The following is a 17,245-nucleotide window of genomic DNA, read 5'->3' on the forward strand; positions in this document are numbered from 1 at the left end:
CAGAGCATTTGTAAAGACTCCAGAAAGGTAATTCCAGAGTATTAAGGCTAAACCAGCCCTCAGGTAAAGGCTGCTCCATTTTTACCTTGCTAAGCTTAAAAACAGACCTCTTCACAAGTCATTTAGTTACCTGAGGTCAAATAGGCAAAAGATCCCAAAACAAACATCAACACCCTTTAAAGGAAGACACAATCCTGGCACTGAATGATGTCTAGCATACAGTAAAAGTTACTAGCAAAGTGAAAAAGCTGCAAATCAGTTGATAAGAACAGACCCAGAAATGAGAAAGATAATGGAATTAGCAAAGAATATAAACAGTAATTTTAAAATATTATAAATATTGTAAAAGATAACACTCTTTGACATAAATCACAGCAAGATCTTTTATGATCCACCTCCTAGAGTAATGAAAATAAAAACAAAAATAAGCGAATTGGACCTAATAAAACTTAAAATCTTTTGCATAGCAAAGGAAACCATAAACAAGACCAAAAGACAACTCACAGAATGGGAGAAAGTATTTGCAAATGAACCAGTGGACAAAGGATTAATCTCCAAAATGTACAAACAGCTCATGCAACTCAATATCAAAAAAACAAACAACCCAATCAAAAAATGGGCGGAAGACCTAACTAGACATTTCAGCAAAGAAGATATACAGGTGGCCAAGAAGCACATGAAAAGATGCTCAACATCACTAATTATTAGAGAAATGCAAATCAAAACTACAATGAGGTATCACCTCACACCGGTCAGAATGGCCGTCATCAGAAAATCTACAAACAATAAATGCTGGAGAGAGTGCAGAGAAAAGGGAACCCTCTTGCACTGTTGGTGGGAATGTAAATTGATACAGCCACTGTGGAGAACAGTATGGAGGATCCTTAAAAAACTAAAAACAGAACTACCATATGACCCAGCAATACCATTACTGGGCATGTACCCTGAGAAAACCATAATTCAAAAAGACACATGTTCCCTAATGTTCATTGCAGCACTATTTACAATAACCAGGACATGGAAACAACCTAAATGTCCATCAACAGATGAATGAATAAAGAAGATGTGGTACATATATATAATGGCATATAACTCAGCCATAAAAAGAAATTGGGTCATTTGTAGAGATGTGGATGGACCTAGAGTCTGTCATACAGAGTGAAGTAAATCAGAAAGGGAAAAACAAATATTGTATATTAACACATATATGTGGAATCTAGAAAAATGGTACAGATGAACCTATTTGCAGGGCAGGAATAGACACAGACAGAGAGAACGGACGTGTGGACACAGTGGGGGAAAGGGAGGGTGGGATGAATTGGGAGATTAGGTTTGACATAAATACACTACCATGTGTAAAATAGATAGCTAGTGGGAACCTGCTGTATAGCATAGGGAGCTCAGCTCGGTGAAGACCTAGATGGTTGGGCTGGGGGTGTGTGAGGGAGGTCTAAGAGGGAGGGGATATGTGTATACATATAGCTGATTCAGTTCACTGTACTGCAGAAACTAACACAACATTGTAAAGCAATTATACTCCAGTAAAAAAAAGTAAATAAAAAGACAGTTATTTACACACAGAAATAAAGATGTAAAGGAAAACATAAACATAGAAAAATGGATCTAAAGAAGGAACCAGATGGAACTTTTAAAGCTGAAGAATACACTATCTGAAAAGAAAATCTCACTAGATCAGCTAAATGCAAGAATAGACTCTACATTAAAAAAAACCTCGAACTTGAAGGCATGACAATAGAAATTATAAAAACTTAAGCACAGAGGGAAAAGACTGAATAAAATTAGCCTTAGTGACCTGTGAGACAATATCATTCTCATGAAAGTATAATTAGAATCCCAAATAAGAGAAGGATGGAGTAATATATATATATATATTTGAAGAAATGTGGCCAGACTTTTTTCAAATTTGATAAAAACTGTAAACCCACAGATGTACTAAGATCAACATACCTCATGCATGATAAAGGCAAACCACATTAAAACATATAACCAAATTCCTGAAAACCAGTGTGAAGACAAAAAAAAATTAAAAAGTACCAGAGGAAAAATGACACATTAAAAATAGGGGACAAAGATGAGAATGTCTTGTCAGAAGCAGTGCAAGCCAGGAGATAGTATAATAAAATCTTTTAATGTGTTGGGGGCAGGGGGGAAACAAAATAACCAAACCAGCAGCTATTAGCCTAAAATACTCTATCCAGCAAAAAGATCTTCCAGAAATGAAAGCAAAATAAGTATTTTTTGGTCAAACATGCTGACTTATACTACAAGACTCAGTTTTTTTATTTCTGTATAAATGCCTAGGATATTATCTTCTTTAGTCATGTTTTTGGAATGTGTTGTTTTTGTTTTTTAGTTGTGTTTAAAATGTTTTTTATAAAGGTGAATTTATTTTTCATACAGCTATATTTATAGATCCTATCATTTGTTCTGGTTCTTGTCAGTAAACCAAGCTCAAATATGATAGTCTCTACTTTGTGGTTATTATATTACAGTTTTGAGAAAGTTATTTTTATTATTCTTGGGACTTGGTTTCTAGGTCTTATTGAACTGTCTTAACTCATTATAGGATATAGGGATTTTTTTTTAATATGGCTTTGAAGTACCGTTTAAAATTTAGGCTTGGGGAATGTACAGTTAGGAAAATTTATTTTTCTATAATTAGAGTTCTTTAAAAGAACTTGCAGATTTTCAAGATATAAATTCCTATTTCTTTGGAATCGTTATCCAGAAATGTAAAATTGTTGTTTGATAACACTTGAAATCACAAAGTTGGCCAGCATTTGTGTTAAAAATATCTTTTGATGCTTTATTCAATGTGCACAGAGTTTAGATAACATCAGAGAGGAAAGCTGTTGAACAGATGCTATTAAATGTCAAACATCTACTGCACAAGATGATGTATTTTAGGATTCAGCCTTTGACAAGTGGACTCAGGAGTTAACTTGTCATTACTCATTCTACCCTTCACTAGCTCACAAGCAGACAGCTAAACTTGTCATCACAGGATTTCTTCAGGTTAGAAAGAAAATTTGAAGTTGCAAACATTTACAGTTAACGGCAGAATTATACTGCTATCATAGGAAGGCCATTACCTTTTGGATTTCTTTTACTGCTTGCTCAAATACTAATTGTCGTTTGTTTATAAGCTCACCTTTTCAAAGATTTTTGTCTCATATTCAGAGCTTAATTATCAGATAAAAAAAAACCAAGATTCAAAAAGAGTTAAAATTTTCTCTTTATCTAAACTCCTTAATTTAGCAAGAGGTAATTTTGATTAAGTCTACATAATGTAGGGGCTTGATATTCCTCAAGGAAATTACCCAGGTTATGTAGTTTCATTTAGACAAATATGCCAAAAGTAGAATGTTTTTGAGCTAAAGATGATGTAAGGCTAAGGTATGTCAGGAGTATTAGAGCAAGTATCAGAATTCTTCAAAAAGAAAATTATAAGACCCGGAGGTCAAGGCTGTTGTGGTGGTGTGGAAAATAAAAACAATAGATAGAGATGCCAGGAGAAAAGAGATGAAGATTACGGGCACCAGTGTCACTGAAGAAGAAGTTACAGCAAGTTCAGAAGATGTTAGAAGTGAGTGGAGTGGGGTGCCAGTAGCTTTATCTTCTTAGAGGAGCATTTCAAGAAAAGAAACCGAAGGACAGAAAGGAGTACTTTTGTTTTCTTTTTAAATTAGGGCCAATGAATTATCAGGAATGTGAAACATTACCCGCCCCCCGCCCAAAAAACAAGAAACCAAAACAATCCAGAGTTCAAGCAGCTCATTCCTCTCTCTTTGGGTTGAATCCAAAGTAGCTGTCTCATAGTCTGAAATGAAAATTAAATAGTTTTATACTTAAATACATCAACGATTACTTTGTGTTTCAAGTCAAATTTTATATCTAGTGATAGAACATTAAAACTTATTTACCCACTAAATACCTCGTGCTATGCTAAAGGCTATTGATGCTGAAATGCTGTCTTTGTTTGCTTGTACAAAGTTTGGGGTGTAGCGGCTAAAACATTCACACAGATAGAGCAGGCAATATGATGGTGGGTAGAGTGGATGTTCAGGATTAAGAAGGGACGCCTGGTACACAATAAGCATTGGATGGAGAGAGATGGGGATGGAGTGTCAGCGAGGGTTACCTTGAATACACCGGTGGGGGAGGAGCTGGAGAAACCAGCCAAAGAGCCGGAAGAATTTATTATGAAGACAAGAACATGTTAATCCTTCCTTCCTTCCTTCCTTCCTTCCTTCCTTCCTTCCTTCCTTCCTTCCTTCCTTCCTTCCTTCCTTCCTTCCCTCCCTCCCTCCCTCCCTCCCTCCCCTCCCTTTCTTCCCTTCCATCCCTTCCTCTCTCCTTCCCTCCCTTCCTTACTTCCTGGAATGGCAAAATTGGAGGGGAAAATACGGGCCAGATCATGAGGGCCTTTTAATCTTGAAAACTCCAGAGCTGCTGTGGAAGGACAGTGATTAGGAAGTGATGTCATTAGCTTCGTATTTTAGAAAGATCGTTCTGGCAATCTTGGGGAGCAGGGACTAGAGAGGTGGAGAATTGAGAAATGAATTTTGTTTGGAGGGGTTTTAGTGATTTCAAGGAGCAGTACAAAGACCTGAAAGAAAGCGACGTTCAAATAAAGAGGAGGCAGAACATAATGTCAGGGAACTGGAATGAACAGAATTTTGTGACTGAATTCATGCGGCAGTGATGGGGTGAGAGTGGGGGTGGACCAATATACAGTTAATGAATCCTAAATATCTGGTGGGATAAGTGGAGAAAGTAGTACTGGTTTGGTATGAGGAGGGATAAAGGTTTGAGATGCTTGTGGCACCTTAAGGTGAAGATGTCCAAAAATCAACATTAATTAGTATTATGTTTTATTATTTACTAATATTACATTTATTATTATTCTCATTGTGCCAGCGATGAAACTGAGAATGAAAGAAGCTTGATAACTTGTCCAAAGTCATAAAGGGAGTGCAGAGCTAAAACTTGAGTTTGGGAATTGATTGGATTTCCCGCTCTCTTAGCTGCTTTATGCTCTTACTTTTCAATCACATAGAGATCTGATTTGTGAGACAGTTATTGCCTGGAGATAGGGATTTGGGAGTTACCAGCTTATATATGGGGGATGAAACCACTGACCTGAATGACATGTCCCTGGAGAGTACTTGGAGTTCATGTGAGTGCACTGAGGTTACAACTTCATTTTCAGAAACAGGAAGTGAGCTTGGGAAAGAAATTGAGGCACCAGAAAGATAGGAGGAAAAGCCAGGAAGAATTGTGCTACAAAAGCCGAATTGAGTGGTATTTTTTTTTCCTTTTTTTTTTTTTTTTTAAGGAACGAAGTCATCAAACAGTTCTAAAATCTTGAAAAATATAACCCCAAATATCCATGAGAAGTCACAGGCGATGCTTGCTAGAAGGGTTTCTGCTTAGTTATTCAGAAACAGAATGAAAGGGGAAATGAAAGGAGGCAAGGAGGCGAGACCACAAGTTCAGGGAACTTCCTGGACTCTATGTAGAGAGAGACATGACTGTACATGCAAAGAGGGATTGAGTGAGTGGAAGCTGGTGGTAGAGGAGTTTTCTTCCTCTTTTTTAAAATATATTTATTTATTATTATTTATTTATTTATCTTTGGCTGTGTCGGGTCTTAGTTGCGGCACGTGGGATCTTTCATTGTGGTGCGTGGCCTCTCTAGTTGTTGTGTGCGGGCTCAGTAGTTGTGGTGCGCAGGCTTAGTTGCCCCGCGGCATGTGGGGTCCTAGTTCCCTGACCAGGGATCAAACCATCTTCTCCCGCATTGCAAGATGGATTTTTAACCACTGGACCACCAGGGACGTCCCCAGAGGGGTTTTATTCTGATGGATGAGACAAGATCCCATTTATATGGATCTAAGGATAATCTGTGTAGAAGTTAAGAATTTTTAAAAGACAAAATTATAATTTGAAATATTTTTGAAACCTTACAGAACATTATACATCCATGGGCATACCAAGTTAGATTTCACAGTCTGGCATACTGCAATTGAAAAAGCAGCAGGTACAGATGGGAATGCATTACAAGATCAGCAGCTCAGCAAAAATGACGTTCCCATTATCGTGAACAGCTGTATAGCATTTGTTACACAGTATGGTAAGTATCACAAAGTTTTTATTCAACTCGTTGAACTCATAGTAGCATATTTACAGTTTTTAAGTGGTACCTCCATTGGACTGAATTAGGGCCCCTTGTAAGTACATCAGTGAAAAATAAAAGTGTCGTCACTCTTCAGCCTAAATGCCATTCTTTCTCACAATAAAGCTCATTTAAATTATATCATGTGCCTTTACCATTTCCTTCTTCCTTTACATGCATAAAAATTTTAAATGACATAGTAGAAGAATCTATATTATAAAATGTATATTAAAAATTGATTAAGATTGTACTTTTCAGAGGTTATAACTGTACAGTAAATCTAGGGGAACGCAGAGGTGCCTCAGTGTGTTTTTAGAAGTGGTAAACTATGGGACAATGTGTAAGAGAATTTACTTTTTGTTGGCCTGCATACAAAGTGTATGTGTATTTGTTCCACTCAACGTGCTATTGGTCACATGTTTATATTAAGAATCATGGCCATTAACTCTGATAGTTTGACTTAATTGTAACAAATATTTTTATGAATAGTTTGCAGGTTAAAACCAACTTGATTTATACCCACATGTGCAGCTTCATTTTAATTTAATATGCTATGGTAGTATTTTAGCTATGCCTAAAATTAAATGAAGTATGCCTTTATTATTCATGTTTATTTTCAAATTACTATTCATTCTTAAAATTCCTTCTGTTACATATTTCCTTAATACTCTAAAAGGTAGAGTAAATAAATTGCTTAACTATATTTTTAATATAAAAATATGTTTTTTCTTTTAACCTGTCGATAAGTGCCATTGATTTAGATTGCACATGCAGAAAAGAGTAAAACGATTATCTGGTATTTTGGAAGCTATTGATATATTAACCTTTCATTGTTCTCCTAATATTAAAAGTATCTTTGGGTGTTTTTAATTTGAAAAGAAAATGTAATCATTGAAAGAGCTGTAGTAAAACATTGTGGTTTATTTTTATTTATCAAGTGTCTGTTGTGTGCTAGCTGCTGAGTTTTATACTGGAAATTGAACAGTGGGAGTAAAGAGTGAAACACAGAGCCATAAATCATGCCTTCCAGTCTGAGAACCAAATGAGCTGATGTGAAACAAAATGTCAAAAATAACAAAGGCTACGAAGAAAATAATTTTGGGAAATTAAGTTTAGAATATGTGTATATTAATATATTTTCTCCTAGGGAGAGTGCCATTTTAAGTATTTTAGTTATTTCATATGTAATCCAAGTACAATTATCATTAATATTCAGATTTATTGTGTTTGAATTATATAGCTATTGTAAATATGTATGTAATCACATTATGTGGGATTACTCTATGAAGTTCCTTCCCTTGATAGTATGTTTATATTTTTCTTATCAACTGTCATCATCTGTTTATTTGAAAACAGGGGAAGAAGAAGGTTATCATCTTCATTTATTAGTAATTCAGTATTAGTGCATTTACATTTTGTAGGTGTAAATGAATTGCACACATATTCTGTTTTCGCAAGAGCGTAACCTCATTGGGAATTTTCAAATCATCTTTATTTCATAATGGCATAAAGTGTTTCCTAAGCTGACAAATGATTAAAATAACTTGACTAGCTTCAGCGTATCCAGCTTAATGTTTCTCTGGGGAAATCAGAAGTTTCTTTGTGGTGTTTATTTGAATTTAAAATCATTAAGCATTAGATTGTTTTCAACTAAATTTCATACATTATAACTACTTTGTAGCTCTAGCATAAGGTACATTAACTTGCATATTAAAGTAATAAAGCCAATAAAAGTCTTCATGTATTTTTAGCTTTTTTTTTTTTAATGAGCAGAGCATGGAGAAAACCCCAATATTACCAGCATGTATACAAGGGAAGATTTGATATGAACTTAGAAAATGCCCAATAATTATAGGATGCAAGTGGTTGGCTCAGAGCCTTTATGGTCATAATTATTTTGAATTTCCTAATCTTTGGGTTAAAATCTAAGGCCAATTTTTTGTGTTCATGGTGTCAAGATTCGAATCTGACCAAGTTCACAGAATAATTCTTAGAGTTTTAATTTTTTTAATGAGTTACAGTAGTTAGTTCTTTGGAGAATATATTTAATTTATGTAAACAAAATTACCTTCAAATTCACATTCACTTACCTTGTGTACCAGCTATTAGAAATTCACTCAACCAGCAACAAAATCTCTCAGAAACTTAGGCAATTTTTTTTTTTTTTTGTAGATTTTGCTTATTATTCTGTTGTGGACATTTACTAAGTACCTACTGAGTTCTTCTAGGAACTGTGTAGCTGCTGTGTACAGAAAATAAGACATGATCTTTGCCTTCTAGGAGTTTACAGATTGTGGATCAAAGACAAACAAGTGGGCAGTTACATCTTAAGTGTACAAAATTCTATGGTAGAGAGGTTCAGGGGTTGGTACAGGTGTCCACAGTTTAGGGGTGAATTTCACCCAGTGTAGAGGTGGTCATGGATGGCTTCATGGGTGAAGCATGGAACCTACCACAGTTCCTAAGAGAAAATGGGAACTAGTTAAGTGAAAGAGGGAATAGGAGTTCCTGGAAGAGGAAACAGTGTATGCCTAGGTGCAGAGTCATGAAGGAGGTTGTCTGTTCAGGGAACTTGGGGGTAGTTAAATGTGGCCAGGACTCAGTGTGAGAAGAGTGGACAAATACAAGAGGCAGGAGGGTTAGTTAGGAAAATTCATGTAGGGTCTTATGTATCATAATAAAATCCTCAAACTTGCCCTCAAAGCAGTGGGAGGGCTGTATCCATATTTTTAAGCATGTTGGTAATACTAGCCAACCTGTGTCTCAGACCATGCTGTTGTCATTTTCGAGGCAGACTGGAGGGCTGCACAGGAATAGGACAGGGAGTTGTGATAACATAGTAAGGAACTGGTTGCACAAAATAATAATAGCACAAGGGATGGAAAAAGGGGACACTTTTGAGAGAGAAGTCATGATGAAAAATATTTGTGACATTTTTGTTTGATGTGGTAAGTGAGAAAGAAACATTCTGACTTATAAAGGACTGGGGAGGAAGCAATGCCAAATTCTGAGGTATAGGAACAAGATAAATAAAGAACATGTTGGGATTGGGAGGTGAAGTAGTGAATGGGGCAGGAGAATTAATTTGTTCATATGTATAAGTATAGTGTGTGTTGCATGTATTATTTATATAGTATATATATTAAAGTGCATGTGTGTATTTGAAATTTTAGGAATTAAAACCTGAGTGGAAATGTACATGTAGTAGTTGAAGTGATGAAGATGGATGGGTTCATCCAGAGAATTTTGTAGGGGAGCAGAGAAGAGAGTTGCGGATGGATTGCTGTGATCATCAGTAAATACTAGATAGCAGAATAAATAGAAGACTAGAAGAGTAGTCATAGAGGAAGGGGCAAAAAAGATAAGATCATGACATCATGAAAACCTTGAGATTAACAGAATTTTAACAGGGATTCAATGGATTGTCAGACACTGCAAGGGATTCTTACCACATACAAACTGAAAAACATCTAGAAAATAGATATCCTTGATGAAGATGGTCCTGATACAGTAGGAATTGGGCACAGAAGCCAGATTATGTGGCTGAAAGATTAACAGGGATGTGAGATGAGAGAAAGAATAAATATAGGAAACTCAGATTAGTTTTGGAAGGAAGAGAGACAAGAGACCTGGGGGGAGGGGCAAAAAAGGATTAAATTTTTTTTTTGTTTGTATATCACCATCATCACTTCTCGTCCTCCAGTTAACCACTGCTACTCCTCTTATTTTATACGAGAAACTTGATGAATCTGTAACTTTGAAAAGGACATGACCTAACTCTTCATGTAGAAGAAGGTGAAGGTGGGAACAGACAGAATTAATATACAAATGTGAGTGCAGAGACTTGAGGAAATTTATACCAGAGAGCCTCACTTTTGTCAGTGAAACTGGAGGCAAATTTGTATTCTGGGAGACTAAGCGAAGGGTACTTGTGGTAAAAGAACATTTGAAAAAGATGCTATGAAGGACTAGGGAAAGGGCTGGCCAGAGACTTACGAAAAGCTGAGAATGAAATAGTTGTTCATCAGGTTTACATTTTAAATATTAAAGTTGCAGGAGGAGGGGCTCTTTTTTTCTCATGCATTTTTATATCAGCTCTTGGATAATGATTTTGTCTTGTGCATTGTTCCAGCACAAAAATTGGTCCTATTTTTAAGATATCAAAGTGGATTTTGACCTGAGACTTTTTTCATATAACCATTTTCTTTTTCTTTAACAAAGGTTTAGGGTGCAAATATATCTATCAAAAGAATGGTGATCCTTTACATGTAAGTGAACTCCTGGAGAGTTTCAAAAAGGATGCAAGAAGCTTTAAATTGAGGGCTGGAAAACATCAGCTTGAAGATGTGACGGGCGTATTGAAGAGTTTTCTCTCTGACATTGACGACGCACTTCTTACTAAGGAGCTCTATCCATATTGGATCTCTACCTTAGGTAACATATATAATATAGAATAGAATAAAGGCTTGCCTTCTCATTTGATAATAGATTTTTAAAAACTCCTTTGATAATCTGAACATTTAATTGAAAGGAACAATATACATAATGGTTCAGAACAGAAATTGTGCAATCAATAGTTGTTTATATCTGCCTCAAAAGAAATTTATGGTGATAATTGCTAAACAGTGTTTTATGGTAATACTTAGTTTTCGGTAGATTTCTTAGTGCTTACTTTGCCTTAACTTTGGAAGTGTTATAGTCAAGTCCATGTAGGCTGTTAATTTTCTCATTAAGATTAAAATGAAAGTTTTAATATAAGATTGGTTTTACACAGTTTTGCCATATGGCTGTTTGGCTTTCCTTTTTCATTTATTCTACCTCTTTAGAGTTACAAACCAATTTTTTTTTTTTACTCTTTATTTTTTCTAGATTCTGTCTAATGAAGGAAAAAAGCTTTACTGCACTGTAAGAGAACTTATTTAAGAAATGACCCTAGAAAAGTTAATGGGTCAGATCGATTTTAGTAAAACCTATATTGACATCAATTAATTAAAAATAACTCTTTTTATAGAAAGATTATGATAAATATTTTTAAATATAAACATTGCCTTTAATCCCAGATTTCTAACAGAGCTATTTTCATTTTTCACATTATTTTATAGTCTTTGTCCCCATGCCTATGATGTACATATCATCTTTATTTTATTAATAAACCAAAAATATTTCCCATATATCTACAATGCTTTCAAAATGACAATTTTGAATCTTCACTTTTCTACAGTTTTTAAAATGTATCATTGAATTATACCATAATTTACTAATATATTTCTCTCTTGTACATTTAATCTGTTTTGAGAAATGTTTTTATAAAATGACCTTTGAGTTTAACTATATGATGTCCCTCTATTGAGAAAGTTTTTTTCATTGAAAGCATTTGTTTAATCTAAAACATAACTATGACATTTGAAGGGGTTAATTTTGAAATGTCATAAAACATCCACAGTTTGAAAAATTATTCCAAGAATGTCCCTTATTTGTGTCAGCAAGAAAAGAGTAGTATTGTTATTAAAATAAAGCTTTTCACAATTTAACTGCCTAATTCAGAAGTCTTATAGTTACTTCCTGATACTTCTAAAATCAATAGGTTTAACTCTAATCACAAGAAAAGTTGATTGTATAATTTTCTGGAATATAAAATATGGAATTAGATATCTTTTAAGCCCAATTACCCTGCCATCCTCATTTTTTGTTTTAAGATTTTATTGTAATTTATAACCTTGAAGTTATTTATAGTATCTCTATTTTATAAAGAATTACAATTTGTCTTCATTATAAAATCGTTTATCAAAAATCTGTGACAAATATGCTTTTGCTGAAGTTGTCAAATTTCATGACAGAGATGTCTTCATTGTTGTCAATCTACCGTCAGGAAGTAGTTGGGAAGTATTAGCATGTGTCAGAGAGGAGTGTGTTCATCTTTCGTTTGGATGTGAATCCTTGAGCATTTACTTGGAGGCTTCTACTATTGGGTCAAATAGTGTTAAAAGTTCTTTACTTTTAGATCCAATGTAGCTCACCCTGACCTGTCAGAAAAGTGCCCTTTGTTGGATCTGACAAGAATAAACTAGAACTCTCTGGGTGAACTCACAGGAGAGCTCTCTTGGGTCCTGTGAGCCCAAGGCGAAGAATGCCCTACAGTGGCATAGCACCTATTTATATGACATATGACCTCTTCTTCTAAGAACACTATTAAACTGTCTGAAGTCTGTGGCTAGTTGAATAGATCATTGTGTTTCCTATATGACCTAAAATCTATCTTCAGTTTTCCTTTCCAATTACTTAAGCTTTATTTTGAAAATATCATCTATTTTATTCTTATAAGATTTGTGAAAATATGCTGTAATAGCATGACTTGTTATAAGCGTAGTAGTATTAATTGCATTTTGTTGAATAAATACAATTACCTCTACAGTTAGAAACTGGATGACACAAGGGAAAATGTTTGGATTATACCAGGATGACAGAAAGTTCTTAATTCACTTCTAGTATCGTCTTTGAATGTCATTTGGGTGTCATCCCCTCTTGCTTTTAGAGAGTCACCTACTAGCACAGTTAAGTCAATATGACCATGTTTACTTTTATAGATCTCATGTGCAGGCAAAGTCAGTACAAAAGAGCTATCAGTTGCAGTTTTGAATAGGAGCATACTTCAAAAATGTGTCACAGAGTCTCTTACCTCCCCAGGAATCGGAATGCCCTTTACGAGTGACTGTGTACTTTCAAAGAATCATAAAGTGCTGCTGGCTTTCTGTTAATAGAATGTGTAAGGCTAAGCAGAAAATGAAAAAGTCTTGTTTCCAAAGGTAATTGGGAATTGAGAGGGGATATATAAATGCAATCCCCTTGAGTTACAGAGTCAGCACAAGTTATTTATTTGAGGAGAGGTCTCCTATTTTCCCTGTGAGGGAGTAGGTTAGACCAGACCACCACTGCACATCTTCTAGACTCCAGAACTTTGGAGGTTCCTGTGTAGTTGCTCTAAGTATTTGACTTCTTGTGGTTAGGAGGGTGGCGGAGAGTAATTCCTTCTCATCCTTCTCTCCATGACTAAGGCAGAGGGTCCATCCCCCTCTCTGTCTGTATCATCGTTTCCAGGGCCTACACATGACTTCTTCCACTGTCCCCTTACCTTCTCCAAAGAGTTGAAGGTTCCAGGGCTGGTGAAAGCTCCCTTACATGGATCTGTGGGGTAAGGTACAGTTCATAGTTCTGGGATGGTTCATAGTTTGGGGAAGATTTTTATGATTCCACAAGGGAAAAAGGTCAGAAATGTCATTTTCAAATAACAAATAGTGAAATCTTTCCATAGCTACAGTTAAAATACTTTTGGCTTATCTTTTCAATTTGTATTCTAATTTGTTACTAATTGAAAAGATTCCTCTTAGTTGACATTCAGTAGTCTGTAAAGTTGAAGATAAAATAGAACCCTGGGTTTTGAAACTGCTTCATTTTTAATTACAAAGTATAAGAACTATGACATATAGCCCTGGAATGTTTTTGTAAATACTTTTACAGAATTATAGAAGTTTGAATGTTTTTCTATTGAAACTTGATTGTGTCAGTGAAATAACAATTGTGAATATTGTTTTAAAATATTGATAAATGGCAAATTGGTAATACAGACGATTAGTTAGGCCTCAAGTTTTACGTGTGTGTGTTTAACCTCTAGATACCCAAGATGACAAGGAAAGAATTAAAAAATATGGAGCATTTATACGTACTCTTCCTGGGGTCAACCGAGCAACATTGGCAGCTATAATTGAACACCTTTATAGGTGGGTGGATTCATGAACTTTTCTAGACATTTCAAACGTGGCACTCAATAAGACATTATTTCTTAAATTTAAAGTACTGTGGTTAACCTTCTATTTGTGACTATGAATCTTTTGCCATATCTTAAGAATAGTTTCAAAATGGAATTCCCATGAACTATCACTTTAGTGTCTCTTAGTGGAATTAAGACACATTTCACATAAACAGCACTGGAGAATTCCTTAAATGGATTAGAAATAATCATGCACAGCAAATCAGATACATCCAGTACATAAGCAAGGATTTTAAAACATTTAAGAGGGATGTCAGAGAAGGAAGTACAGGGACCAGAATTTTATAGCAGGAATCTGTGAGTACAGTATTTTCTCGTGGTGGACTCTTAATAAACCTTTATTTCTTTATTATGAGTTTGTATCTAACTTGACTCCAATATTTTGGTGTCAGACAGTTGATTAGATGAGGAAAATTTTAAAAATCAAAAACATTTTCTATGTTGGGGCATGTAGTCCCCTGCATTTGGGAGGATAAGAGGAATAAAATGGTAGCTTGATTTCGAAATGACATCTGAAGGATGACAATGTTTGGGAATAACATTTTAAGTCAACAAACTTAAGGTTTGTTTGTTTGTTTTGCTATGAGCAAGTTTTGTCATTACAAAAACTTATATCAGTGTAAATATTGCTTAAGGAATATATTGTTTGCAGCTTCCTTCGTGGATGCAATATTCCCTTGAATAAATTTCTATGAACCTGAATTCTACTAAAAGTACCTTATTTGGAGTTTAGATTCCTAAATCCTCCACAATTGGTCTTTTCTCTTTATCTTTCTTTTCCAGCCATCACTTCTGATACTTGTAAACTCCATTCCTACTGTAAAGCTGATTTTCTTATTGTATCATATAAATGTAGTATATATGTTTATAGTCCTATCTCTATGCCTATGAGACATTGGGACAGATATTTTTTTCTTCAGAAGTTATAATATGTCACCAGGCTGCTACAATTATCACATTAACATTTTAAACATTGTTACACATAATTCTTAAACTTTATACTTGAATTTTAGATGAGTTCCTTCCAATCCTTTTCTTCAGTTGACATATATTTTAGCTTCTACTATGTACAATACAATGTCCATTAAGGTTCCATGTAAAAAAAAAATAGTTGACAATAATACATGAATGACAAAAATAGTCTTAAGTCTGCAGTTTCTAAATAGCACCAAGGAGCCCCGGGACATTACAGTGGGAACTCACAGGGATGTTGCAGGGCATTTTATATTTTTTAGGAAAACACAGCGCCCTCAGAACAGATTTTAATATGAAGAATTTTAGCATAAGACATGGAATTATAGAGGAGGGATTAAGTGGTTCATTGTGTGTTGAGGTCCAAGTGATGTTTCAGATTTAAATGGATAAACGAACTGGGCATGAAAGAAAAATAAGTACGAGACATGAGTGAAGGGTATTTTCTAGGAAATAGGTGTACCAGGAGATGAGATGGTTTGTAGCTAGCTGGCAGGAGGCTGCGAAAGACACTGTTGGTCATGCAGAAACATTTGGATTTCATTCCCTTAAGTGATAAGAAGTGGCTGATCCAATCTGTTTTAGGATAATAACCCATGTCCTGCGATTGATTGGGAAGAGGTTAGAATAGAGGCAGAGAAACTATTTAAGAAACCATTTCCTTGGCTTCTGATGAGAAGGGCTGAGTGGGAAGAGAGTGAGCTGGCTGAATATGGGACACTTACGGATGCTAGTGTGGGAGCAGGGAAATAAAGGAAGAAAAGGAAAATACATAGTGTACATGCTTTATGCCAGAAATTAAGGCAGCTATAGAAACTGAAGAGGTGACGAGTGCTGGAGGAGAAGGCTATTGCAGAAGGAGGTCTCAGGAGAGATGGGAATGTTTGATAGTGTTGTCAAAAGTTTGAGAGGTCAGTTTGGGTAAGGTCAGGTTGATTTAGCATTCACTTCCACCCCTGCCCTAGATAACAGACCATTTCCTCCATGACTAACTTTGACTTAATTCCATTCGCCAGGTATTTATTATGCACTACAGTGTTATTAACACAAAGTCTCTGACTGTGAGATGCTTAGATTCTAGTAGCACAGGCAGACATGCAGATAAATTTTCCAGATGTTTACAGTTCAGTGTGATATAAAAAAAAAAGTACAGAAGTGGTTTTGAGAGGGATACCCACAATTACGACACCTTCCTCTATTAACTTGCAATGCCTTTTACATCTTATAAATCATATATGATGATCAAGCTTGCTCTGTCTCTGCTATGCAATTTGGCATATCCTTGTGAGTTTCTTACACTATCATATATATTCCTGTCATGTTTCATATTTTTCTTGTACCTACTAGAAGCTTTGCTCTTTATAGTCAGGTGTACCTACCTTAGTCTTGCTTTATTCCTTTGATAGACTTGGTCTCCCTTTTTTAGTATGTTTTTTTTTTTTTTTAGAAATTTACAAATGTAATTAGACAGGCAACTGAGCAGCTGCTATGTCTATAGTCAGTGACAGAGAGCATTAACAGATACTTCCATGGACATCAGTTAGAGTTCTCCAGCATTTTTATCAGTGTAAATTTCCTTTTACTGGGGTAATGACTGTATTTTATTTTTAATCACTTTGAACTTCGTGAGTACTTTAAATGCTCTTTGTAAAACTCAAGTGTTGTAGCCTACTGATTGGGAGAATTCACTCCTCTGTTCATGTCTGTTCATTGTAAAAAGCCATTCTTAGTTCTATCCAAGAAAAATGTAATTGTATTTTTTAATTAAGTGATTGCTTTTTGAGAGAAAATATCCTATTTTGAATAACCATCCAAACACAGGCTGCCAGGCATTTTCTCACCCGATATGTACTTTCTGGGAAATTCAGCCTAGCCCTAAACCTTGAATTTGGAACTCTCTCCTATGTGCCTCCCAATTTGCCATTCTTGCCTTATTTCCTGCTTACCTTCTGCCCCTTTCTCCTCTTTTATTATGCTCCTACCCCACAAGTCATTTGACACCATTCTGCAAGCACACCTTTATGCCTTAGCTGCAGGTTGTCCAATTAGTGGAATTGTCTGGATATGGTGGGTGAGGAGTCCCTCTTCTAAAGCAATGATCAAGTACTGCTTTGTAACTTGTAGTAATATCTTTAACAGTAATCTTTTCTTATGTTCTTAATTAAAGTGAGCTACTTGTAAGAAAGAACTGTGTATTTTTCTTTAAATCACCACTGTACCTTTTACATCAGAGACTTTCAATATGTGTG

At 35.3% G+C, this 17,245-nt stretch overlaps 1 protein-coding gene across 1 annotated transcript in view; it reads left to right on the forward strand.

Annotated features, from left to right (window-relative positions):
• ARAP2 (ArfGAP with RhoGAP domain, ankyrin repeat and PH domain 2) overlaps positions 1–17,245 on the forward strand; it is a gene marked incomplete at its 3' end in the record, with an annotated part of 205,821 nt that overhangs the window by 113,355 nt on the left and 75,221 nt on the right. The window contains exons 20-22 of the mRNA XM_081237829.1: positions 5,994–6,157; positions 10,421–10,633; positions 13,869–13,974. Of these exons, the coding sequence (XP_081093955.1) occupies positions 5,994–6,157; positions 10,421–10,633; positions 13,869–13,974 (483 nt within the window). The remainder of the gene's footprint in view (positions 1–5,993; positions 6,158–10,420; positions 10,634–13,868; positions 13,975–17,245) is intronic.

This window comes from Mesoplodon bidens (genome assembly GCF_964165515.1).
Source record: "Mesoplodon bidens genome assembly, chromosome: 1".
In the NCBI taxonomy this organism is placed as follows: Eukaryota; Metazoa; Chordata; class Mammalia; order Artiodactyla; family Ziphiidae; genus Mesoplodon; species Mesoplodon bidens.